The 27,350-nt window shown below is 39.2% G+C and overlaps 1 protein-coding gene across 6 annotated transcripts in view; it reads left to right on the top strand.

Annotated features, from left to right (window-relative positions):
* Positions 1-27,350, top strand: part of ARHGEF12 (Rho guanine nucleotide exchange factor 12) — a 150,525-nt gene that overhangs the window by 98,802 nt on the left and 24,373 nt on the right. For all 6 annotated transcript variants that reach the window (XM_049611639.1, XM_049611638.1, XM_049611637.1 and 3 more), the window contains 15 exons: positions 3,247-3,321; positions 5,580-5,672; positions 7,770-7,880; positions 8,158-8,256; positions 13,906-13,948; positions 14,252-14,357; positions 14,790-14,927; positions 15,617-15,649; positions 15,978-16,092; positions 16,790-16,895; positions 18,839-19,051; positions 23,962-24,094; positions 25,142-25,177; positions 25,506-25,660; positions 26,648-26,794. In XM_049611639.1, coding sequence (XP_049467596.1) covers positions 3,247-3,321; positions 5,580-5,672; positions 7,770-7,880; positions 8,158-8,256; positions 13,906-13,948; positions 14,252-14,357; positions 14,790-14,927; positions 15,617-15,649; positions 15,978-16,092; positions 16,790-16,895; positions 18,839-19,051; positions 23,962-24,094; positions 25,142-25,177; positions 25,506-25,660; positions 26,648-26,794 — 1,603 coding nt within the window. The remainder of the gene's footprint in view (positions 1-3,246; positions 3,322-5,579; positions 5,673-7,769; positions 7,881-8,157; positions 8,257-13,905; positions 13,949-14,251; positions 14,358-14,789; positions 14,928-15,616; positions 15,650-15,977; positions 16,093-16,789; positions 16,896-18,838; positions 19,052-23,961; positions 24,095-25,141; positions 25,178-25,505; positions 25,661-26,647; positions 26,795-27,350) is intronic.

Here is a 27,350-nt window from a genome sequence, read left to right as displayed (position 1 = left end):
ATGTGACTCTTGATTTCGGCTCAGGTCGTCGTCTCATAGTCATGAGATCGAGCCCCACGTTAAGCTCTGCACTGAGTGTGGAGCCTGTGCTTGAGATTCTCTCTCTCTCTCTCTCTCTCTCTCTCTCTCTCTCCCCCCATGTCCCCCCTAAAAATTAAAAGAAAAAAAGAAATATAACTTTATGAAACACAGAGTGAATTGGCAAGTGTAGAAATAAACATTCCAGTGACTTGAGATTATTTGAGATGTACTTGGTGTTTAGTAAGTATTTGTTTTGTTTTTTTTTAATTTTTTTTTAATGTTCTTTGAGAGAGAGAGAGCACGAGTAGGAGAGAGATGGAGAGAGAGGGAGACACAGAACCTGAAGTAGGCTCTAGGCTCTGAGCTGTCAGCATAGAGCCCAATGCAGTGCTCGAACCCACCAACCTTGAGATCATGACCTGAGCCGAAATTGGACACCTAACCGACTGAGCCACCCAGGCACCCCTATAATAAGTATTTGAATGAACAACAGAATGAATGCAAGTTTGGGCTCTATCTTGCTTGCAGTGGAGAGGCACGATCAGAAACATGTCGGTGTGGCAATGAATTGGAATAAAGAGACAGGGAGATCTGTAAGGAAAGAAGATTGCTTGGCTTAATAAGATCCTAGCAAATGTGTGCTGAATGGCTAATAAAGAGTTACCATTTATTGGCTTCCTCCTACTTTGTGTCCACAGTCATGCCTACGGTACAAATATTCTTTTATTAAACTCTCATAATAATATTAAAGAAGCAATATCACTATCTTATAGATGAAGAAATTAAAGCCAGGTAAATAAATGGGTGTTGTGGAAATCCAGATGAGAGATAATACATCGCAAACTAGGATATTTACTTGAACACAAGGTCTACTTGAACACAAGGTCCTACAAGGTCTGTTGGAAGCTTAAGATGTGCTTTGTTTAGCTTGTGGATTTCCATGTTTGTTTCATTTGTACTCTGTTAAGACCACAGGAACCAATGGGTCTTACTGTCTTTTGAATCAGTGCTTTTACTTGTTTCCCATTTTCTGCTCCCATTTTATAAAATAATATTCTTGTAATGTTTGTGATACCATTGTTATTGTAAAATTCCCTGCTTATGCTCACCTCAGAGAAAGCTGGGAAGAACACCCATGTACCCGGTTCTCACAGCAGAAGCAAGTACATCACAAATCAGCATCTAAAATGTAGAGCATCTGTCTGGTTTTTGTGAATCTGTGGCTGATATTTTAAAAAAAACTTACTTTGGAAACTTTTAAACCTATTCAGAAATAGAGGCTAACATAATGATCCCTTTTACGTACTTGATCACCCAGCCTCAAGTCATCAACAAGTGCTCAAACTTGTTCTGTCTGTATCCCTCATTCTTCACACCCTCCAAATACAGGATTCTTTTCAAGTAAATCCATGACATTATTTCATCAATATGTGTCTTGAAGAGAAAAGAGGACTTTTTCAAAAATACAGGCGTAATAACATTATCAAATCAAATTTCTAAGTATGTAATTTGATTACCCTAATTGTCTCATAATGATCTTTCTGCTGTTGGTTTATCTGAGTCAGGATCTAGTCAAGGTCTTCAGCCTTTGGTTCATAAGTCTCTTAATTTGTTATGTCCTTTTTTTTTTTTTCTTGCTGTTCTTTTGTGACAGAAACTGGGTCATATGCCCGGTAAAGCAACCCACATTTTAATTGTATTTTCATGGTGTTGTTTAACATGTTCATCTCTCTATATTTCCTGAAAGCTATTAGTGAGATCTAGAATCTTGATCAGATTAAGAGCTGTTGTTTGGCCAGAACAATTCATGGGTGGGACTGTGTATATCCTGTTACATCACATCAGGAGGTGGATGTCTGGTTGTCTTTCTCTGACTGTAAGTTTCAAGCGTGCAGACTATGTCAGCATGATTCCTTCATAATCAACTTTTCCATTAAGCTTTTATATAATGTTGTCACCAGTCACTGATGATCAAAATGCCTGCATCCATTCTTTAGTGGTTTCAAAAGGATGATATTATAATTTTGTCATTCCTTCTATATTTATTAGATGGAATCATTTTAAAAGAATTTTGTCTTACTAGCTTTTAGGTGACCCTAAAATATAGCTGCTACAGGAAATGCGGGATAAATACTTGATTCTTATCCCATGATGTACCTGTTTCCAGAGGAGCTGGTACCCTAACAAGATCTAAAGGTCACCAATGTGGGGATGTGTGTGTGTGTGTGTGTGTGTGTGTGTGTGTGTGTGTGTATACACACGTGTGTAATATGTTGAATTCATAGATTTTAACATATTTGCTTATTGTGTTTTAGTCCATTGCAGTCATTATTTCTTTTTGTTGCTTAACTTGTCCGTTTTTTGGGCAGTGGGAGCTCCTTCTAGTTGTCTTATGTGTTCTTTTAACATGACCTCCCAGTAATTTTGATAACAAGTTATCAGCAACGCTCTCTGCTGTGACAAGATTATTCTGTCTTTATCTTTTATGTCTCTTGTCCAAGACCCAGAGTCGTCCATTTGTCCAAGGTGGAGCTTATATTTGAAGCTACTGTTTTTATCTTGTGCTGTCTTAGTATATGTATAAATAGCATGCGTGTTCCCCGTTGGCATTCACACAAAAATCTCTTGCACCTCATTTTCAGCTGCTCTGACGAATGGCTCCCTTGCTGTGGAGTGTTCCTCATCCTCCAGAATCGAAGTTCCACACATCATATTCTTTGTGTTTTGTATTCGGTCATCCCAAACATACCCTGTAAATTTTAGAAGAATCCACACGTCACTTCTACACGATACTCGCAGAAAAATAGAAACTTAATCTCATTCCTATAAATAGGCCAAAATGCTTTTAACTTGCATAGAAAGAAACAGTTGGGGGCAGAGGGGGCTAGAAGTGGTGGATAAAGACAGAGTTTGACTTTGACATAACTAGTTTGAGAGACACATAATGCATCCAGTTAGGTTTATTTGGTAGAAATTAGCCCTCAGTCCTGGAGATGAGGTACAACTATTCTGTTAGTGTGATATTGTTCATCAGCATAAAACTCAAAAGGCCAAGAGAATAAGTGCCTTGCCAAAGTCGGGGAAAAAAATAGTAGAGTGAGGTATGATGCAAGATCCTTTGTGGTTTCAAATACAAATGTAAAATCCGGAACCTTGTTTTCCACCCTATTTTTCCTTGTCCCTTTTTGGGGAGCCTGTTGAAATGAACTGAATGTCTTTTTTTAGAGTCCCAAGAGTGCCCTGAAAGAGAGGATTTATCTAGAGGAAAACCCAGAGAAAAGCGAAGTGATTCAGGACACTGTGAGTATGGAGTCCATGAAGCGGTAGGGCTTCCTTTCGCTTTCCTTCCACTTCAGTAACAGACACCCCTGATATTTGTGTATTTGGGGATGGAGGGGGAGTGGGGAGAGAAGAAGCTTAAACTGATTCAGTAAGATTTGATAAATGGAGAGCTACTCCATGATAGTAGTATTAGGTGGTTCAGTGTTACTTTGCTTATTGTGGTAAAAAATGCGTAACGTAAAATTTTCCATTTTAGTAATTTTTAAGTATACAGCTTATTGTCATTAAATCGTATTGACCTTCGTGTACAACCGTCACCGTATCTGTCTCCAGAACTTTTTCATCTTCCCCAGCTCAGAGTCAGTATCCATTAAACACTGACTCCCCATTCTCCTCTCCCCAGAGCACTTAACAACCATTGTTTTACTCTGAATTTGACTAGGTTCGGAACCTTATATAAGTAGCATCATACAGTGTTTGTCCTTTTGTGACTATCTTATTTCACTTAAGGTTCATCCATGTTGTGGCCTATGTCAGAATTTCCTTCCTTTTTAAGCCTGAATAATAGTCCATTGTTTGCATATACCATGTTTTGCTTATCCACTGATCTGTCAGTGAACACTTGGGCTGTTTCTGCCTTTTGGCTTTTGTGAATCATGCTGCTGTGGCCATGGGTGTAAAATATCTATTCAAGTGCTTTCTTTTAGTTCTTTTGGGTATTTCTTCAGAAGTGAGATTGCTGGATTTTGCATATTCTTATGTGAATACTTTTAACATTCTGCTTTTGTTTTCTAATTAGATGTGTATAAAGTTTTATAGTAAAAGATTTAATTAAACAGCAAGTGATCCGTCAATAATTAGCAACGTAAGGGTTATTGAAAATTCAGAGACATGGAAACAGCTATAAAATCAAAAGTTGTCTTGACAACCACTCTGAACAAATTTCTGTTGTTGCACCATTTTTTAAAAAATTACAAAAGCCTTAGAGTTTAAAAAAGAAGCAGTAAAAATGTCAGAATCAAGGTTAGGAGACGCAAATACAACAGGCTGCAGCACACTTAAGGAGGGAAAACTTAGCTACATACGACTTCATGTATCTTGCGGCTACACGCGCGTACCTTCAGCTCTGAGATGCACGTGGCCCCCAAGTCAGGATCGCCCCACTGTCCTTGCTCAGCCCCAGATCCTGCATGTCAGCTGCTGTCAGGTTTGAGCCAAACTCATGCCTTCCTTGTTTCCTCCCCAATTTTTATTTCCTTAATACTGTATGGCCTTTGATTTTAGTATTTATGGACCTCATACATCGCATATTTTTTATATCGTATGCTCATGCCCTCACTGCCTTCTTCCTGCTCAGTCCGTCCTTGTGAGTGAGCTGACAAGTGGATGAGCTGTGGCACGGGAGGGAGATCTGCCAACCTACATTTTCGTGTTTGCAACTCTGGTTCTTTGTTTCTATACAAAATGATTTTAATTTTGTGCGATTGCTTGAAAATTTTGTTGCATTATGCCAGCGATTTGCAACCGGGAGTGATTTTGTCCCTCAGGGAACATTTGGCAGTGTATGGCAACGTTTTTGATTGTCATGGCTGGGAGGCTGCTGCTGGCATGTAGTGGGTGGGTAGAGGCCCAGGATGCTGCTTAACATCGTACAATGCACAGGACGGCCCCCACAACAAAGAATTATCCAGCCCAAAATGTCAGCAGTGCCAGGGTTGAAAAACCCTGCATTATGCACTTAGGAAAATGAATTGAAAATGAAAAAACAGGGTTCAGTGACAGCTTTCAATTATGCGATGTTAATAGAAGTCTTTGTGTTAACCTCTTCACTCACTTCATCTTATCATTTCTATTCTCATTTCTCCTTTGTCTTGTTGTCTTCGTTCACTTTTCCTAATCTAGCTTTTGAGAATTGTAATTATTTACAGAAGCCAACTTTCTGTCTGGAACAAGGTTTATATGAAATGAGTGGAGTACACAGAGATTAGAATCAGATATCCAAGAGTGTAGTGAGCAAAAGGTGTTAATTATTTCCAGAGGAAATGTTTTTTTCTCCCTAAGAACAGTTGATACTGTTGTGGTTTTCTTTGCTAAAATGATTCATTGCCTTGAAAATTTGAGAGCCACTTCTTTGAAAGTGAAGCACTTAAAGAAAATCAATAAAATGAAATCTGGTTGGTTGACTGAACCATTTCTTTTTGATGATTTGGCTTCATTTTTTCTCTGAATTTGACCAACAGATAATTTCTCTATTTTTTTTCTCTGAATGTTACCAGGATACTCAGTCACTCATCGGGAGCCCCTCTCCCCGAATGGCACCTCATATTATTGGAGCAGAGGATGATGATTTTGGTACTGAACATGAACAGGTGATGGCTTTTTTTCTAAAAAACAAATTATTAATTATTGGAGATGTTTACTTTGTTACAAAAATGAATGCTTTTTGGAGATTGAAATTGTATTTGTAAAGATTTGAAGCTGTATCTTAGAGCTAAGATTAATTGCTTGGCTTAGTTGTTTATTTTAGCTTTGACCAATAGAAATGACTTTGCTTTTAAAGCTGATAAGAAGTGATTGATTTACACTAAAGTACTTCCTTTTGGGAGAGGAGGGTGCAATTGTAAATATATCTTTTTTTGATTTAAAATTCCAATGGTTTGGAAATATGATTGGCTTGATTCTTGGTTTTGTATCCCATGATCTTGCTAATAAACTCACTACTTCTAGGAGCCTTTCCTTTTTTTTAGCTTTTTATTTTTATTTTTTTACTGTTTATTTCATGTTTGAGATTGAGAGATAGCGTGAGCAGGGAAGGGCAGAGAGAGAGGGAGACACGGAATCCGAAGCAGGCTCCAGGCTCTGAGCTGTCAGCACACAGCCCGTTGTGGGCTTCGAACTCACAAACCTTGAGATCATGACCTGAGCCAAAGTTGGACAATTAACTGAATGAGTCACCCAGGTGCCCCTCGGAGCTTTTTAAAATAGCTTTTTGGGGGGCCCCTGGGTGGCTCAGTGGGTTAAGCATCTGGCTTGGGCTCAGGTCATGATCTCGCAGTTCATGAGCTTGAGCCCCATGTCAGGCTCTGTGCTGACAGCTTAGAGCCTGGAGCCTGCTTCAGATTCTCTGATGCAAAATGTAAGGTAAGCTCATTTTGTGTCTCCCTTTCTCTCTCTGCCCCTCCTTTGCTCACTCTCTCTCTCTCTCAAAAATAAAACATTAAAAAAAATTTTTTTTTAAATACATAAAATTAAATGGCTTTTTGGGATTTTCCACATAGACAACCACATCGATTTCTTTGTTTCCAATCTGTTTATCTTTTATTTCTTGTTGTTACCTTTATTGTACTGGTTAGGACTTCCACTATGAGGTTGAATTGGAGTGGTAAGACAGGACATTCTTGCCTTCTTCCTGACCTTAGGGAGAGAGATATTTAGTCTTTCATCATTAAGTGCGATGTTAGCTATAGGTATTTTGTAGATACTGTTTATTAGGTTATGGAAGTTTACTTCTATTTCTACTTGCTGAGAGTTTTTTGTCACGAATGAATGTTGAACTTTGTTAAATAATTGACATCATACAGGTTTTTTTTTTTATTTAGTCTCTTAATATGATAAATTACATTGATATTAGTATGTGGGACCGGATTTGCTTTCCTGGGATGAACCACAGTTGGTCGTATAGTTTTTTATTATAAAAAGGTCGTATCCTTTTTATTTATTACCAGATTCAGTTTGCTATTATTTTGCTGATGATGTTTACATTGTTTTTTATGGGGTATATTGATCTGTAGTTTTCTTTTTTTAGAATGTCTTTGGTTTTGATGTTTGGGTAATGCTGTCCTCTTAAAATGACTTCAGAAGTGTCCCCTCCTCTTGTATTTTTTGAAAGAGATTGTGAAGAATTGGTATTATTTGTTTAGATTAACTTTCTTTAATTTATTTAAACATGAGAAATTAAATGGAAATTGTGAGTCAAGATTACCTTAAGTTGAACTATTAGTTTTCTGTGTTCAGTGCAGTTAGGGAATACAATTATTCTAGGAGTTGTCTCACTTAAACTTCTACATCTCCATTTTCATACAACCATTTCTGCGATTAGCTCAAAAGGAAAGGAAGACACCTATTTCATTATTAGGCAAAAACCTCCCATTACCTTTTTAGAAGTGTTGCTACACTGCTTTTTTACTTACTGACTTGTAGACATCTGAGTTCCTCAGTAATTATCTATTGAACTTGCATTCTCCTAAGATGGTTTTTCTTCCAAGCTGTTTCCAAGAGATTATTAATTTCCAGAGGGAGAGATTCCATAAGCCCAGGTGCTCATAAGTTCCAGTGAAATTTTTAAGATGTTGAATTTTTTTAGGGTATGTCAAAGTGAAATTTGGGTAGTTGTGTTTAACTGAGCTTACCTTACATTTTGCATCTGCGTGGTGGAGTTACTGATGTATCATTATTTCCTTTTCTAGATCAATGGGCAGTGCAGCTGTTTCCAGAGCATTGAACTGCTAAAATCTCGCCCTGCTCACCTGGCTGTTTTCTTGCACCACGTAGTTTCACAGTTTGACCCTGCAACGTTGGTAATGTATTTGACGATTTAGCCAATTCAGAGTTCCTACATTGATTCTTATACTGTAAAACTTTGCACTTCTGCAAGATGAGTTGCTAAGCATATACGGATAGATACGTAAGATAGTTGAAAAGTTATTTATTTGTAAACTTCCTTGCATGGTAATGATTACATTGTCTGTAGTGGCCTACCTGTGGGAAACTTTGCTACCTAGTGAAGATCTAGCAGATTATATTTTTCATGATTTCTCACTTTCTTTCTCTTTTCCGTTTCTTCCTCTACTGCAGCTCTGTTATCTCTATTCAGACCTATATAAGCAGACCAATTCCAAGGAGACTCGGCGTGTCTTCCTCGAGTTTCATCAGTTTTTCCTGGATCGATCTGCAGTAAGTTACCAAGTTAATATTATGTCATCTGCACTGTCGTACGTTGAGTTATTGGTCTCCTACTTCCAGTCTGCCCTTATATTTTTGGACATTATTGTTTTGGACTTTCTGACATCTATGTTGTGTCTCAGTTACTGATTACTCTTGACTGTTACTCTTATTATTTTTAAATTAGTTGTAGGCTCTGAATTCTCACAGTAGGTCTTAGGGGGTATACACGTACGTTTGGGCTTATACATGTGCATAATAAGAGAGTGAAAAGGAGAACCCAAATGATATATGTATATATTGGGATCCAGAGGATATTGCTGGTATAATGAACTCTGGTTGGCCTCTTTGAAGTTTAGAGGCACAAGTTTAAAAAGTGGTGGAAAAGATCTTACATGAATGATAATAGTGTTTTATTTTATTTTACCAGTAGAAGTCTTTATGAGATTTTTAAACTAATGGGTTTTATTATTCTTGGCCTCGTGGTAGGGTAAGTACCAGCCCGTAATGCTCCCTAGATAATTGTGCTGCGGTTCCTGAGGCGTCTTCCACGTTTGCTCCTCTCTTCTATGACTGTGTCACAACTTCCCTCTCCGGAAACCTCATCGCCTCCTCTCCTGCCCTTTCTCAGCTCATGACCTTGCTGTTTCTTTGAGAAATTTGAAGTATCTGCAGGTGAACTTCTACCAGATATCAACTGCCTTCATTCATCATAGTATATGCTCTGCCCTTTCTCCTGACGTTGTGGAGAGACTGTCTTGTTTTATACCAAGGTGACTCTTCCCCTGTTTACCTGGACTGCATTTCCTTCTTCCTGCTTGACAACATCATCTAGCAATTGCCATCCTTTTCTCTGATATCGTCAACTTTTTGTTCACGTTAGCATGCAGACGTTGTGAGTTTACCAATCCTAAAACAAACATACCCAGAAACATTTTTGTCTCCACTTCTCCCTCCAACTCTTACCTCATTATCTTTGTATTCCTTTACAAAGTTGCCTGCACACCTACATGTTGCAGAATACAGTTACCTTTTCAGTGAGGCCTTCCCTGACCAACCTACTTGAAATTTTATCCCCTTCACTTCTGTCACCTGTCATGTGTTATTTTTGTCCATAGAACTTTTATTTTGTTGGTTTATTTTGTCTGTATTCTTACTCTTCTGCCCTGAATGTAAAGCTCCATGAGGGCAGATATTTTTGTTCTGTTTGTTCATTGCTACTTTTCCAACACTGATCGATCCTGGAAGAGTGGTCACTTTGATATTTATTGAGTGAATGAGTTAGGGTTCTGATTATACTGCCACTGTTTAAAATATTATAGGGGCGCCTGGGTGGCTCAGTTGGTTAAGCAGTCTGACTCTTGGTTTTGGCTCACGTCATGATCTCATGGTTCATGGGTTTGAGACTCACGTCAGGCTCTGTGCGCCGCACAGAGCCTGCTTAGGATTCTCTGTCTCCCTCTCTCTCTGCTCCTCCCCCCCCTCAAAAATAAAACAATAGACTTAAAAAATAAAATATTATACGTATATTCATTAAGATGATTTACTTCCATGAGGAAACTATAGTATATTGAAGTATATTTGAATTTTACATTTCCTTTTTTTAAAATCGAAGTACAGTTGACATTCAATATTATATTAGTTTCAGGTGTACAACATAGTGATTTGACAATTACATATATAATGCTCACCATGGTGATAACTATAGTTATCATGTCACTATACAAAGTTATTCTAGTATTATTGACCTGTATTTCCTGTGCTATACTTCTAATCCCTGTGACTTATTTATTTTTTTATTTTTCTTATAAGTTTTTGATTCCAGTTCATTAACAGACAGTGTTACATTAGCTGAAAGTGTACAGTATAGTGATTCAGCACTTGCATGTATCACCTGGTGCTCATCACAAATGGACTCTTGAATCCCCATCACCTATTTAACCCATCCCCCACCCACTTCCCTCTGGTAACCCTCAGTTTGTTTTCTCTAATTAAAGAGGCTGTTTCTTGGCTTGTCTCTCTCTTTTTTTCCCTTCGCTCGTTTGTTTTCTTAAATTCTACGTATGAGTGAAATCATACGGTATTTGTCTTTCTCTGACTTATTTTGCTTAGCATTATACGCTCTAGCTCCATCCATGTCGCAGCAAATGGCCAAGATTTCATTCTTTTTTAAGGCTGAGTGATTTCCATTGTACGTATATATACCACATCATCTTCATCCATTCATCAATCACTGGACACTTGGGCTATTTCCATATCTTGACTATTGTAAATAATGCTGCCATAAACATAGAGTTGCGTGTATCCCTTTGAATTGGTGTTTTTATATTCTTTGGGTAAATACCCAGTAGTGCAATTGCTGGATTGTAGGGCAGTTCTATTTTTAACTTTTTGAGGAAACTCCATACTGTTTTCCAGAGTGGCTGCCCCACTTTGCATTCCCACCAGCAGCGCATGAGTGTTCCTTTTTCTCCACATCCTTGCCAATACCTCTTGTTTCTTGTGTTGTTGATTTTAGCCATTCTGACAGGTGTGAGGTGATGTCTCATTGTAGTTTTGATTTGCATTTCCTTGATGGTAAGTGATGATGAGCATCTTTCCATGTGTCTGTTTGCCATCTGGATGTCTTCTTTGGAGAAATGTCTGTTCATGTCTTCTGCCCATTTTGTAATTGCGTTGCTTTTTGGGTATTTAGTTTTATAAGTTCTTGTTATATACCTTGTATAGTAACCCTTGTGGGATATGTCATTGCAAATACCTTCTTCTGTTTTGTAGGTTGTCTTTTAGTTTTGTTGGTTGTTTTCTTTGTCTTTAGTTTTGTTGGTTGTTGGTTGGTTGTTTCTTCTAGCTTTGCTAGAAGCTTTTTGATTGAGATGTAGACCCAATAGTTTATTTTTGCTTTTGTTTCCCTTGTCTCAGGAGACGTGTCTAGAAAAAAGTTGCTATAGCCAATGTCCAGGAGGTTACTGCTTGTGTTCTCATCTAGTATTTTTATGGCTTCAGGTCTCACATTTAGGTCTTTCATCCATTTTGAATTTATTTTTGTGTATGGTATAAGAAGGCAGTCCAGTTTCATTCTTCTGCATATTGCTGTCCAGTTCTCCCAACACCATTTGTTGAAGACATTGTCCTTTTCCCATTAGATATTCTTTCCTGCTTTGTTGAAGATTAATTGCCCATATAGTTGTGGATTTATTTCTGAGTTTTCTATTCTGTTTTAATTGATCTATCTACGTGTCTGTTTTAGTGTCGGTGCCATATTGTTTTGATGACTACAGCTCTGTAATATAACTTGAAGTCTGGAATTGTGATGCCTCCAGCTTTGCTTTTCTTTTTCAAGGTTGCTTTGGCTATTTGGGGTTTTCCGAGGTTCCATACAAATTTTAGGATTCTTTGTTCTAGTTCTGTGAAATATATGGTTGGTATTTTGGTAGGGATTGCATTAAATATGTAGATCGCTTTGGGTAGCATAGACATTTTAACAATATGCGTTCTTCTGATCTTTGAGCGTGGAATGTCTTTCCATGTCTTTGTGTTGTCCTCAGTTTCTTACATCAGCATTTTATAGTTTTCAGAGTACAGGCCTTTCACCTTGTTGGTTAGGTTTATTCCCAGGTATCTTATATTTTTGGTACACTTGTAAATGAGATTGTTTTCTTAATTTCTCTTTCTGCTGCTTCATTATTAATGTATAGAAATGCATCAGATTTCTGTACCTTGATTTTGTATCCTGTGACTTTACTGAATTGGTTTATCAGTTCTAGCAGTTTTCTGGTGGAGTCTTTTGGGCTTTCTACGTATAACATGTCATCTGAAAATAGTGAAAGTTTAACCTCTTCTTTACCAATTTTGATGCCTTTTATTTCTTTTTGTTGTTTGATTGCTATGGCTTGGGCTTCCAGTACTTTGTTGAATAGAAGTGGTGAGAGTGGACATCCTGTCTTGTTCCAGACCCTAGGGGAAAAGCTCTCAGTTTTTCCCTATTGAGTAAGATGTTAGATGTGGGTTTTTCAAATATGGCCTTTATTATGTTGAGGTACGTTCCCTCTAAACCTACTTTGTTGAGGGTTTTTATCATGAATGGATGTTGTACTTTGTGACTTACTTATTTTACAATTGGAAGTTGGTACCTCTTAATCCCCATCACTCATTTAACTTATTTCCCACCCTGTTTCCCCTCTGGCAACCATCAGTCTGCTCTGTATTTATTAGCCTAATTCTGTTCTTTGTGTGTGTTTGCTCATTGGTTTTAATTCTTAGGTTCCACATGTAAATGAAATTATACAATATCTGTCTTCTCTGTCTAGACCATCTGCCTTGTATAATACCCACTTGGTCCATCATGTGGTTGTGAGTGGCTAGGTGTCGTTCTTTTTTATGGCCGAGTAACAATTCCACTGTGTGTATCTACCACATTTTCTTTATCCATCCATCTATTGGTGGATAGTTAGGTTCCTTCTATATCTTGGCTGTTGTAAATAATGCTGCTATAAACATAGGGGTGCATGTATCTTTTTGAATTAGTGTTTTTGTTTACTTCGGGTAAATCCCCAGAAGTTAATGTCACATTTCTTAAGGGCTCCAAGCTAAGTCAAATCTTTATTTTGCTGCTTGTGATCTGTATTAAATTTATCAGTATTAAAGTGTAATAACGCTGATAGATTTATTTGCTGATTATTCTTTCATGTCACAGGTGGTTTATTTATTTCATATAAATACAGAAATGAGCGTGTATATACTTTTTTACATTTATGCTAGCAATACTTCTAGGACAGTTGATTTGAGCTACTGTGTGACAACGTCAGTGAAAGAGAGAGCTTTGAAATCCATTTCACTGTTCTTCAGATGAATTTGGAGATCTCATAATTTGCAGCAGACTTATTTTTTAATGTAAAGCTTTAGATCTTACAGGAACTGTTTAAATTCTCAAAGTATATGACAAGTAGGTATACATTATAAAGTAAGCATGAAGAGGTTAAGATACTTTCTTTAAATACAAAATAAGTTGTTTTCTAAGATACTGCCCAGATTGATGAGAGGGAAAACACAACTATGTGGTAATAGGACCGAAAACTGCAGTTATTATGGGGAAAATCCTAGCTAAGAAGAAGTTAATTATGACACGGTTACCTTAGTTGGGTCAATAGTAAAAACTATGGATGGTTATTGGAGATTTAATACTGCAAAGGCTCGACATTGACACCCAGTACCTTCTCATCGGGGCATGAATGTTGTGAGGGTTCTTTCACTTTACATAGGAAATTACTGGTAATACGTGGTTTGGAGTCTCAAGTACAGCAAAAAAAAAAAAAAAAAAAAAAAAAAGTCATGATCATATATGACTAAATTTTTCATACCATATATACACAGTTTCAGTGTTAGCTATATTGATTCAAATGATGTATATAACTGATTATATTAACCAGTGATTATAGATATTTCCTGTATATGATCATTGGGGGAAAGGGCCTATTTTCATGTTGAAACAGCGGTACATTCCAGAGCTGTGAAATTTGGATGGGATAAGTGAGCTTAAACCTGAATGTGATTGTAAAAATAGTTATCCAAGTTGTATCTCTTCACTTTATACAAGTCCTTATATATACACCTTATATAAGTATTTAGTGTTGTTTCACTTTTTGTTTGTATTTTTTTTTTTAGCACCTGAAAGTTTCTGTTCCTGATGAAATATCAATAGATCTAGGTAAGTTTGGAGTATCAATATTCTGGAGAATTATGTCTCTGTTAGATATGTAGCACAGTTCATCTCTAAAGGTTTTATCTGTCACGTGGTAATGAGCAGATCATCTGAATCACAACAGAAAATAGATTCTGTAATACATTAAACGTATATGAAATTGGAATTGTGAGGTAAAAAACAAAATGCGCTGAAGACCTTCTCTTTGTCTTACTCCAAGTTTGTACCAAATAGCATTGATATGTTGCCAGTTATAATGCACAGGATATACCTTCACATCAGGTAACTCCTTGCCTTTTCTTTATGCAGAAAAAAGAAGACCTGAGCTTATACCTGAAGATCTACACCGCCACTATATTCAGACTATGCAGGAAAGAGTCCACCCAGAAGTTCAGAGGCACTTGGAAGATTTTCGGTAAGCTTGGTGGCAGATATAAACTGATATGGTAGTTCTGAAGTAACTTTCTGTTTAGGTAGGAAAAGGTTACACATTAAGTCCTTGGCTTAGCATATGGTCTTTATCACTGTGATTAAAACATAAGGAATACCTAGAGTCGAAGAGTTGGCATGGTACTGAGTCCACAGTCCCCATTCTGTATGCTTTCAGGATTTGAGCTCAGGGCTCCTCTAGGCTAAGTGTGTTCCTTCAGGATGTGTGTTCTGTTGAGTGATCGCCTCTAGAATTCTTTTCCTCTGGTGTCCTAGGTGACAGGGGCCCCAAAATAGAAAACTGTGACATTTCGCCTGTTGCTAGAAACTCATAGCCATGGAAACTCTGATGAAACATCTCCAGAGGGAGACGGTTCTTCTCTAGGCCACCTCAGGAAGCTTCTCCTGTTCCCTTTAGGCAGAAACGTAGCATGGGGCTGACCTTGGCTGAAAGCGAGCTGACAAAACTCGATGCGGAGCGAGACAAGGACCGGGTAACTTTGGAGAAGGAACGGGCATGTGCGGAACAGATTGTTGCCAAAATCGAAGAAGTGTTGTAAGTAACAGAAGCGTGTGCAGATGCACCCTCTCTCTTGAGATGCTCCTTAATGCTTAAAGCACACTTTGAACAAACTCAAAAGGGGAGTCAGACCATGTATGTGGAGCCATGTATTTTGGTTTTAACATTTTAATTTTTTTTTTAATTTTTAAATGTTTATTTATTTTTGAGAGAGAGACAGAGCCTGAGTGGGGAGGGGCAGAGAGAGAGGGAGACACAGAATCCGAAGCAGGCTCCAGGCTCCAAGCTGTTAGCACAGAGCCCAATGTGGGGCTCAAACTCACAGACTGTGAGATCATGACCTGAGCCGAAGTCAGACGCTCAACCAACTGTGCCACCCAGACACCCCTAATGTTTTAATTTTTAAATTTTGCTGATGTTTTAGAAAAGTTCTTGTGTTTCTTTTTCTGGGTATTGGTAAAATGAGTAACTATAAAATGTCTAACTGATCAGAAACACTTCCAGCGGTTTCAGTTCATGGGCTTTGAAACTGTTTGAGGTCAGAAAACATTTACAGTTGATGACAGGAGTGAGAAAAGCCTGTAGTCCCCTAGAGGGTTAGGGTTTCTCTGCTATTTCATGCCAGGTGACAGATTGAGCTCTGTTCTGTTGCTTCAGGTATCTGAGTTAATAGCAACTCCTTCGTTAAACTTTAATGTTTAATTTTGAAATATTTTTACTTTTAGGATGACTGCTCAGGCTGTAGAAGAAGATAAAAGGTAATATAACTGGGTTTTTTCCCCAGAATTTTACAAAAAAAAGAAACTGTCTTTTCTAAGTCCTAAATTATGATTTCTTTCTTTTAACTTCAGAGTATAGAGTGTCTCCCTCTGGTGGCCTCTGTTTTAGTCGACTAATATTCTAGTGTCTTGAGTAGAGTCCTTTTCTATTTGCAACCAGTAGATACCTGCTTAGTTTTTTCTTGATGAATGAATTCTAAGAATTCCAGTATTGAGTTGTTTTTCTTTTTTTTAAATCATTTGATGTCTTTATTCTGCCCACCCTCCCTTCTCAGAGTCCTTCTTTGACTTAATCCTTTTCCTCCAGTTCAACAATGCAGTATGTTATCCTTATGTACATGAAGCATTTGGGAGTAAAAGTGAAAGAACCTCGAAATTTGGAGCACAAGCGAGGTCGGATTGGATTCCTTCCAAAAATCAAGGTAGGACTGGATACTAGTGTGTTCACGTCCCTGTGCTTCTTTACACGGGGTCACGGTGCCTTCCTTCGTCTTCGTATTTACCGATTCAGCAAGTTAGTGTTGGGCGTGCTAATGTGTGTAAGACGTGGTCTCTGTTCTCAAGAAAGTAAAAAATCTAGTGAGACATTCAGGCATGGAAACCAGTGATCAGACAGTGCAAGGAGTGCAGATAGCACTTTATGCCGAGTGCCATCCCAGCTCTGTCACGGCCTCAGTCTTTCCTTTTATGGCGCCGGTCACAGTGTGTGATTATTTATGTTTTCGTTTAGTTTTTGTCAGACGGGGCGGCTCTGTGAGGGCGAGGGCCTCCTTCGTCGTGTCCCCAGCTTTTAGCACAGTGCCATCACACAGGAAGGGCTTATTGTTTGTTCAGCAGAGGAGTGAATGGCTTGGAAGTGGCTCCCGGTAAATGTGTTGTCAAACTACTTTTTTGTTTTCCAAAATTGTCAGCTCGAAATAGGTTGAAAAGACGTCTTGAGTTTGATGTGCACACGGTACTGTGTGCCGGCCTCTAATGAGTGCTGCGTGTGTGTCTCTCACTTGCATTTAGCCAGTTCTTTCAGCTGACCATTAGAATTGCGTTTCTGTGTTCGACGGCGACAAAAGAACTCGACTCTGTTGTGTGTCTCTTATCTCTCTGATTGTACCTTGACTCTAGCAAAGTATGAAGAAAGATCGAGAAGGCGAAGAAAAAGGGAAGCGCAGAGGATTCCCCAGCATCCTGGGACCCCCAAGGAGACCAAGCCGTCATGACAACAGTGCAAGTATGTGAAGCTGGAAATGGCGCGTTCTCACCAGCTCCCTCCATCTTCCTTTCAGAGGCTCAGTTAACTAGATAGAATGAAGTATTGGAGAAAGGTGTTCTTGAAATGATTCCACTGAATTTCCAATGTACCGTGCTGGCATTCAAGGTTATTTCTGAGCTAACTATCCCCACGTGGCTCTATAATTATCTTAAACACCTTCTTTAGGGGCACATGGGTGGCTCAGTCGGTTAGGCGTCCAACTTCGGCTCAGGTCATGATCTCGCGGTTTGTGAGTTAGAGTCCCGCGTTGGGCTCTGTGCTGACAGCTCAGAGCCTGGAGCTTCGGATTCTGTGTTTCCCTCTCTCTCTGCCCCACCCCGGCTTGTGCTCTGTCTCTCTCTCTCTCTGTCTCTCTCTCTCTCAAAAATAAATTAAAAAATTAAATAAATAAATTAAAAAATACATTAAAAAATTAAAAAAAAAACTTCTTTAATTGTAGTATCCTGTCAGTTGTCCATAACATAATTTACTTACCTATTCGGATTTTATTTGCATTCAACTTCTGTTAAATCAAAAAAAAAAAAAAAACAACAAAACCAAACAAGAAAAACGTGCGTGGATTTCTCCACCATTCTTTGTTTAATCTTTTTATACACGTATTACTCACTCTCTCCATACTTGTACAATGTCTCCACCTCTCCATTGTGCTTCATTTCCTGATCTCCCTCCACCCTCAGGCCTAACGGAGAGAGATCGGCCCTCTGCGGGAGAAGTAGGGAGGGTGGTACCACCGGGCGGGAAATTAGGTCATGGAGTGGGCTTCGACCGGGCAGCACCGCGTTGGAAAATATTGGCGAGGTTGGAGTGGGAGTGGCATTGTGCGAACAGCGGTGCTGGGTGTCCGACGCCGGTAGTGGTGTCAAATACCAGTAGGGCCCCAAACACTGAGAAGATGAAGGACATTTAGAGACGAGGTGGAGAAAATGGAATATGTCTTTTTTTTTTTTTTTTTCCTTTTTGGAGAGAGAGAGAGCGCATGTGTGAGCAGGGTAAAGGGGCTGAGGCAAAGGGAGGGAATCTTAAGCAGGCTTCATGCTCGGTGAGCACAGAGCCTGACACAGGGCTCCATCCCACGATCCTGGGATCGTGACCTGAGCCGAAATCAAAAGTTGGAGGCTCCACTGGCTGATCCACCAGGTACTCCAAGAATGGAGTCCTTCGTAGGTGCTTCCCATGAGTTCCAAGGGATACAGAAGGAGAATTGTAGGAATTAGGGAAGGGAGAAGTTTAGGATTGGGGAAGTCCAGAGCTATGTGAGGATGCGCGGTGCTGTGGGGGATGATGACCCGAGTGTCTTTAGCTTCCCGTGGTTACCGATGCAAACAAGGATAGTGAGCAGGCTGCAGATTAATCTCGATCGTGTCTGAGGCACGTTATGATGGTGCGGCTGTGAGTGTTGGGGGGCGGGCGGGGCCTTCCCAAGGCTCACAGAAGGCTCCATCGTCACTCTTACAAGTGAGTACGGTTCTGTGTGCGTCCGTCTCTTCTCTCAACACGCTCCCTCCCCACCATTGCTCTCCTCTCCTTTTCTCCCTCTTGTCTCTCCTTCTCACTGCCACCTTCTCCTCCCTTTCTCTTCTACCTTCCTCCACCTTCCCCTGCCTTCCTCTCTCTTTCCCTCCCTCCTTTTCTTTTTTCTTCTTCTTTCCCCCTTTCTTTCCGTCCTTTCTTTTGCTCTCTTTCTCTCCCTTTATTTTTCTCTTTCCTTTTTTTCTCCTTTTCCTTCTTTCATTTCTTCCTGTCTTATCTATCTGTCTCTCACACAGTATAATTCACAAATATTTTCCATGTTCCAGACAATTTTGAGATCCTTTACATCTTTTTCTTCTTCTTCTTTTTTTTTTTTTTTTTTTTTTTTAGATTTTTGAAACATACATTACTAACCATTGCTTTCTGTTCAGTTGGCAGAGCTATGGAACTACAGAAGCAGCGGCACCCTAAGCACTTATCCACACCCTCTTCTGTGAGTCCTGAGCCTCAGGACTCTGCCAAGTTGCGCCAGAGTGGGTTAGCAGGTGAAGGAACAGACGTTGGGTACCTGCCAGCCAATTCCATGTCCTCTGGGGCTTCAGGGGCCACTCTTTCCCAGGAAGGAGGGAAAGAGAATGATCTGGGTGAGCGAACGCTGTAGTGCAACTTCACTAAGTCTCAAGACTTTAAAACGGTCACACTAAGTCGGCAATAGAGTGGCATATTATTTTAATCAAGCCTGAATCCCAGTTTAACTTCATTTTAACGTTTTAATACCTTCTACAGCTGGTGGTAAATCTGTGCTAAGTGATCATTTTGAATTCTCACCAATTGAGGAATATCGATCGAGCGCTCTGTCAGGCATTAGCTCTGTATCCGATGCTAGCACACAGAAGTGACACTTAGGTTCTTGCCCTGTGCTGCTTAGTCCCGTGGGGAGATAGTCACACTAATAAAAAATTCAGATTGTGCCCGATCCAGTAATGGAAGGGTAAAAGAAGTGTTGAGGGGATTTAGTAGCTAGAAGCAGACCTGGGGGGAGGCTGAAGAAGACTTTTTTAAAAACCTGAGATACTAGAGGTGTTTTGTTGTTGTTGTTGTTGTTTTAATACTATAGGGAAGCCAGGAAGGAGGAGGAGGTGGAAGATGCAGGGGACAGACTGTATATAACGAATAGGGAAGAGCTTGGAGAAGGAGAGAGGAGATGAGAGGCAGAGCGTGTGTGAAGGGCAAGGGGACTTGAGTAGAAGAAGATGTAAAGTAATTGTAGGTCACTGGGAAAAGAGCTTATTACCATATTTCTTCATACTTGTTATAATGGGTTTCTTAAGCAAGTGAGCTGGGTGAATCAGTGGTGTTATTTGGAGAAGGGAATGCCTATCTATACTGGCGATTTTGGAAGCAGTTCAATTTCTGGTATGACAGGGTCGAGGATAAAGCTATGGGAGTGGTCGCTGAAATGGCATAAAGGAAGTAACTAGAGATGCAGAAAGTAAGGGGCCAACAAGCCAGGGGTTTGAATACCTTAATAGCCCTGGGTTTTGAGGTCACCTCATGTGATAGCAGCAGAGAGAGGGAAGCTGTGAGCCAGCAGCCAAAGGTTCAGTATTGCTAGATGATTGTCGTGAGGAGGGAGAGTGTGTGATAGTATCTCGGAGTGAGAGTCTCAGGCGGCAAGAGGTTTTTACAGGAAGGCAAGATAATGGTCTGACAGTAGTATTGAGGAACAAGGGTATCTACCTCCGCTCTGCCCTGAAGTACACAGCGTACGATGGAGACATCTGTCTCCGTTTGAGAGCACTGTAGCAGAAGAGGTCATCGCCAGTGGGGTAGGCAGGTTTTTATTTAGGACAAAGAAGGAGGGGTGACATTTGTAGAAAACTCTGGAGGTTTTATCTTACGTGCAATTCTGAAGATGTTGGGTTGAGTACGTGCATTAATTCATGGCTCCTAGCTCTCACTGAAATAAAAACATGGCAGATGGGTAACCAGTAACAAATAAATAAAAACCATGAAGAGAAAGGAAGTGGAGGAAGAGAACATGTTATCAACAAGTAAGAGATTTCAACAGAGTTTGGGGAGATTAAAAGTGGACAAGAGTGGTTTGATGAGTAAAACAACATAGAGGAAGCTGGAGTCCATAATCCGTACAAGGGGTCCCAGACGGGGAGCCAGTCTGCCCATTAGAACCCTGGAAAGATGTTGGGCTCAGCAGTTGGCATGTGTTACATGGAGCGCATGAGTAAGAAATAAAGCTGAAAATAATTAATTGAAGGCCTGTAATCAAAACAATGACGTCAACAGTTTCTGGTCTTTGCATTGTAAAATGTGAGCCGTCTGTCATTTATGTACCAGAAGAACATGAGTGCGCTCTTTTAGAGGAGTGAGTGAGTTGTGTGGGGAGAGCTGGGTAGGTCCTCCTTGACATTAGTGCCCTGGAGGGCATTAATTAGGACGTTAGTTCTAACAGTTGGGGGCCTGAAGCCTGACAGGAGACGTGCCAGGGTCTCACCCTGTCCAGAGAGCTCCCAACTGAAATGGATCTGCTCGTGTATAGCTGCAGAAGAAAGCCCCAGCAGCTACTCAAATACGAATAGTATTACTCGCTGTTGAAAAAATTTGCTTGCTAGAGTCAAGACCGAAGATAATACATTAATGCCAAACCTATTGATGGGGTAAAAAAAGAAAACGAAATAAACAGAAAAACCGCCCCTAGCAGAAAACTGTAATTTGGGTAATAGACAAGAACGTTGAAAAAATACCTCTAAATTAGATAGTATACTTGGGGAAATTTTAAAAAGCATTACATCTGTAAAACAAGAATAACAGTACTATGAAAAAGGAACATTCAGAAACCAAAGAGAAATGATTTAATATAACTATTACAATACAATAACTACCATATTAGTTATCAACTGCTTTGTATAAACCACCTCAAAACTTTATAGCTTAACACAAAAAAAAAAACACTTCTTGTGTCACATTTTTGGTAGGTGGGGAACTTGAGAGCAGCTTAGCTGGGCAATTCTGTCTCGTGGTTGCGGTCAAGGTGTCTGTCAGTCATCTGAAAGCTTAGCCGGGGCCAGGAGACCTGCTTCTACGCTCAGGGAGGTGGCTGGTGGCAGGGGGACTTACTTAGCTCCTTGCTGGAGGCATTGACTCCTCACCACACGGGCTTCTCCACGGATCTGCTTGAGTGTTCCATGACACGGTAGCCAACTTTCTCCGAAGTGATCCAAAAGACAGAGCAAGAAAGGAGCCTCGCTATCTTTAATGACTTAGTCTCTGTCGGTGCACATTGTCACTTCAGCAAGTTAGAAGCAAGCCCCTAAATCTAGCTCACACTCAAGGGACAGAATAATTAGGCTCGACCCCTGAAGGAAGGAGTATCAAAACTTTGTGCACGTTTTGAACCACCAGAGCTACCAAGAATTAAAGAAAAAAAAGTCCGTAAAAATAAAGTCAAGGAAATATTTCAGAATGTATATCAGAAATACCAAGAGACAGAAATTGGAGAGACAAGAATTATATATATAGAGAGAGACTCACTTGAGAGGTCCTATATCTGCCTGTCTGATGAAAGATCAACAGAGGAAATGGAGGAGAGACAGAGAAATGATGAGAGAGACCATCTTAAGGATAAAGAAGAATAGTTGTCTTCACTGGGAACCACCTACAGTGAATAACAAGAACAGCAATAATGACAAGAGCCATACCTAAAATGTCTCTGGAAATTTCCATGCATCAGAGATACAGAGTCCTGAAAGCTTTGAAGGGGGAAAAAAAAAAAATACGGGGATTATGCTGCATCACATTTCTCATTATAACACGAGGGGCTAGAATACAAAGGAGCCATGCCTTTCAACTTGCTGAAAGAAAATCATTGAACTTAGAATTCGATATCCATCCAAATTACCCATCAGAAATGAAGGAAGATACAAAGACATTTTCAGATATGCCACGATTCAAAGTTTAGCTGAAATGCACCCTTTCCTTGAACATGATTTGAAGATACACACTCCGGCAAAATGAGAGAAAAGTTAAGAAGAAAATGTTACGGGATCCAGGAAATGGTGGAAACAACCCAGAAAAGTGGGGACGGGCAGGCAGTTCCTAGACGATAGTTATGTCACAGGCCAAGGGAGCAGCTGCTCCCGACTAGAGCACGAGAACTAGTAGATAAGAAAAAGGGAGATTCTAAGCAGTTGATAGTATGATGTAGCAAATGAAAAACTCTGAGAATTGATAAAACGATAGTGCTTTGACAGTTGTAAAATAAAGCCATCCAGAAATGCTAAGTGAAACAGTTGTTCAAGAAAGTTAAGTCATGATTTAAATGTGAAACAAAGTTAAGTGGCATAATCTTGAAGTAGCTGATGGAGGGCCTGACGTTGATGCAATGAGCATTCTATTTCTCATGATCCGTGAGTTGCATCTTTGGACCAGCAAAAAAGGAAACATAATCCTAACTAATATCCCTCTTAACCTGGCAGGAATAATATGTATATGTAATGTGTTGTATTTTGCTTATGACACTGTGTACATTGACACAATAATGTAAGCACTCTGTTGGTTTTCAGGCTTTTAGAATCCACCTAATAGGCAAGGCACAGAATATTTAGTTGTGGCCATAGATCAGGGAAATGTAAAACTCCATCGACTGATTCAAGTAAAAATGTAGTTGAAAGAAATGAAGGGTAGAAGGAGAGAAATACAATTAAAGGGAAGGATATAGATAAACCAAATACCTAATTTGATATAGAGCAGATTTAAGGTACTAACTTCTTGATGGAATAAAAATACAGATATAATTCTATCATTTAAACTTAGATAATAACCAGTAACTCAGCTAGTAATAATAATATAATTATTATCCATCAGGAAGAAATGGGAGGAAAGTGAAGGTGGGAAGTATAACTGAGCAAAATCCTCAGAGGAGGAAGAAATGTGTATTACCTAAAGGTAGTAAATCAAGAAAAAGAAGTATGAGGTTACTATTTCAAATTGGACCACCATAATAACTAAAATTTGTGTGAAAAAGATTGGCACAGGGGTTAGAAAAAGATAACGTCAGCAAATGTTTCTCTTCTGAGTTGTTTATGTGTCTTATGTTGGTTTTTAAAAAGTTGCTTAAAGGGGCGCCTGGGTGGCGCAGTCGGTTAAGCGTCCGACTTCAGCCAGGTCACGATCTCGCGGTCCGTGAGTTCGAGCCCCGCGTCGGGCTCTGGGCTGATGGCTCGGAGCCTGGAGCCTGTTTCCGATTCTGTGTCTCCCTCTCTCTCTGCCCCTCCCCCATTCATGCTCTGTCTCTCTCTGTCCCAAAAATAAATAAAAAACGTTGAAAAAAAAAATTAAAAAAAAAAAAAAGTTGCTTAAAAATAATATTTCTGTTTATTTTTTAGTGCATTTTACCTTAGAGTTTTGGTTCTAGCTAACCTGTAATTGAATTACGAATGTGCTGTGGATGGATTGAAGCTCTCATTGGAGACTGATTTTTTTTTGGAATCGTTGTCTTCATTAACACCGTCTAAGGGTCTGACTTTCGTCTTTTCAGGATCAAAGCAAGTTGGAGAAACACCTGCATCTGGAGACTGCATGGATGGCGCCCCTCGCACTCCCAATACCATCTTCGATTTCCCACCTCCTCCCTTAGACCAAGTGCAGGAGGAGGAATGGGAGGTGGAAAGGTAATTCAGTGATATCTTATGGAGGACGGTTAGGCCAACTTCACCTATTTCACTGTATGGTATTCCTGTACTTTGTAGCCTTTTCCCCACATATGCTTTTAAGAAAGGAACTGGAGCTTATAGCTGGTAAATCTTAGACAGGTACTGAAATGTTTTTAATTTATTTTATATTCAATCATTATAACTTCCAGAAAAATTGTTTATTAGCCACTGTAGTTTAACCCAGTTTTGAGTATCTCTGGCATGAATTTCTTTTTCTTTTGCTTTTTATTAAAGTATAGTTGGCACCCAATGTTACTTTAATTTCAGGTGTGCACCGTAGGGATTTGACAAGGTTATATGTTCTGTTGTGCTGGCCACACGTGTAACTGCCATCTGTCCCCCCACAACAGCTATCATAACACCATTGACTGTATTCCCTGTGCTATGCCTTTCATTCCCCTGACTTACACACTCCATTAACTGGCAGCCTGGATCTGTCACCCCTTCACCCATTTTGTCCATCCCCTCACCACTTTTTTTCTGGCAGCCACCAATTCTGTATTTATAGGTCTGTTCCTGCTTTCTTTGCTTTTTTGTTCATTTGTTTTTTAGATTTCACGCATAAATCGTATGGTATTTGTCTTTGTATTATTTCACGTAGCATAATACCCTCTAGGTTCATCCATATTGTCACACATGACAAAAATCTCATACTTTTTATGGCTGAGTAATATTCCATAGTGTGTGTGTGCGTGTGTGCGCGCGTGTGTGTGTGTACATATATATATATATGTATATGTGTATATATATATCACATCCTTTTTCTCCACATTCTCACTGACACTTGCCATTTCTTGTCATTGTGATACTAGCCATTCTAGCAAGGTGATATCTCGTTGTTTGATTTGCATTTCCCTGGTGATCAGTGATGCTGAATATCTTCCCATGTGTCTGTTGGCCATCTGTATGTCTTCTTTGGAAAAATGTCTGTTCAGGGTCTTTGGCATAAATTTCTTGATTACCGTTTTGTTTTTACGTTGACCCTTTATTCTCCATTATTTTTAGGGTGCCTGAACATGGGACACCAAAGCCCTTTCGAAAGTGAGTAATCCTGAAGTAACTTGCAGTAGAGGCATATTTTAAGAAATAGAAAACTAACATTCTAATTTTAAAGGAAAAAACCTGTACATGGATCCGTTAGATAGTATAAAAGAAAGTTCTTAGTAAACACAAACTATTCACAAGATATTTATAGAGTTATATATAACACACGTAAATCATTTTGTATGAGAGGATGATGTTTCAGGCCCTGCGCTAGGCAGTACTTCAGAAATATGACTTATTTGCTGTAATCTAAAAACTTGTGCTATTTCCCGTTGTCCACCTGATGTCCTCAGAATAGAATTCGTTATTTTTTTTTTTCCATCAGATTCGACAGCATAGCTTTTGGAGAAAGTCAAAGTGAGGATGAACAGTTTGAAAATGACTTAGAGACAGATCCACCCAACTGGCAACAGCTCGTTAGTCGAGAAGTGTTACTGGGACTAAAGCCTTGTGAGATCAAAAGACAGGAAGTAATTAATGGTGAGTGTAATTAGATTTTGTTGTTGTTCACACATAGTGAGTTTTATTAGACTAAAGCAAGCCCCTGAGTCTTGGAGTTTGCTTCAAAATTTCTGCTAGCCTTTTGTTTTACATAAAAGGGAACTTAAACTAGATAGCTGATCCTTGAACTTTCCAACTCAAAAAATGCAAACGCTTCTATGATTCTTAATGATAATTTAAAAGGCAAAGGTGTTTAGCTTTCAGGGTATTTAAGATTCATAGCATTATAGATCTTGAACTTGAATAGTCATTAAGACAATATGGGTCCACTCACTTCACTTTCATGCCAACTTATTTTTATGCATAGATTATGAGGAAGCTCAGGCTCAGGGTGATTGGTTGAATTAATCAAGACCACACGGCTAGCTGATAAGTGATAGGGAGAAAACTGGGAACCAGTCCTTCCTTTATCCTCGAGCAGTATTCTTTATTTTACCCCAGCATATATGCGACAAATGGGGGTGACACAGAGGCTGTGCCTTCCACTGACTTTAGGATGCTATTTAAATAAATATCCTTCCTGTGTCTGATCACTTTGAGACGTAGTGAAATAACAAGTCTGGCCTCAGAAATGAGGGTTTGTAGGCAAATGAGATAACCAAAATACTATTACTTCTGAAGAGGTCTCAACTGAAAGACTGTATACTATTTGGGCTTTAGCTTTCTACTGTTGTTGGTGGGTACTACTGTGAAGAGACAGAAGGATTTGGGAGTACGTTGTTACCTTTAATATACAGAATAGCTTTGAATGATATTTTTCATTTGTTGGCATTCAACTCTTAGAGCCGGTATGTAGGAGGGTCTCATAGATTCAAGAAAGTGACATCAGAAATACTACATCCTTTCAAAACTATGAACAATTATTATAGAGCTAATTTGCTGCTTAATTCCAGTTAAAGCTTGTGTTTGGTCTCATGGAATCATTCTAAATGAGGTATATTTCATATTTCCTTTTTTTCTGCTTAGAATTGTTCTACACTGAAAGAGCTCATGTTCGAACACTGAAGGTTCTTGATCAAGTGTTCTACCAGCGAGTATCCAGAGAAGGAATTCTGTCACCTTCAGAACTACGGAAAATTTTTTCAAACTTGGAAGATATTCTTCAACTTCACAGTAAGAAAAATCAACTCTGATCTTTGTGGTTAACGTTTTTAATAGATGAAAGATTGTGAGTGCATAAAGGCACCATAACAGTAAAATCTTCTAAATGTATCCATGTTAGCATTCCTGAAATTATATAATAATATGTGAGCACATAACTTAAATAAAGAAGTGATCTGATGTTTGAATACCTCCCTCCCCAAACACCCACTCACACCATCAGCCTTTTGTATATAAAGTATTAGCACCAGGAGTTAAGGTCTAAAGTTGATGTCTAAGATGAAAAATATGAATAATTAAAATTACCCTTGGAAGTTTCTTATCAGTTGCAGTATATGTGTTTTTAAAAATATATATCCAATATAATGATGTATATATTTTTTGGATATATAATATACAGTATATAATTTCATGATGGAATAATTTTCAGGAATTAAATTATTGTTGCTTCAAAGGTTTGAGTAAATATATAAAAAAATTCTACCTTGCTGGCTTTCCTTGGTTATAGTCATCTCAGACTTTTGTAGACACAGTTTCTCTTTTTGTAAGTCACTGCTTCTCTGTGATC

The sequence above is a fragment of the Panthera uncia genome, chromosome D1, assembly GCF_023721935.1.
Source record: "Panthera uncia isolate 11264 chromosome D1, Puncia_PCG_1.0, whole genome shotgun sequence".
NCBI lineage: Eukaryota > Metazoa > Chordata > Mammalia > Carnivora > Felidae > Panthera > Panthera uncia.
This window is presented reverse-complemented; position numbering and strand designations above follow the sequence as displayed.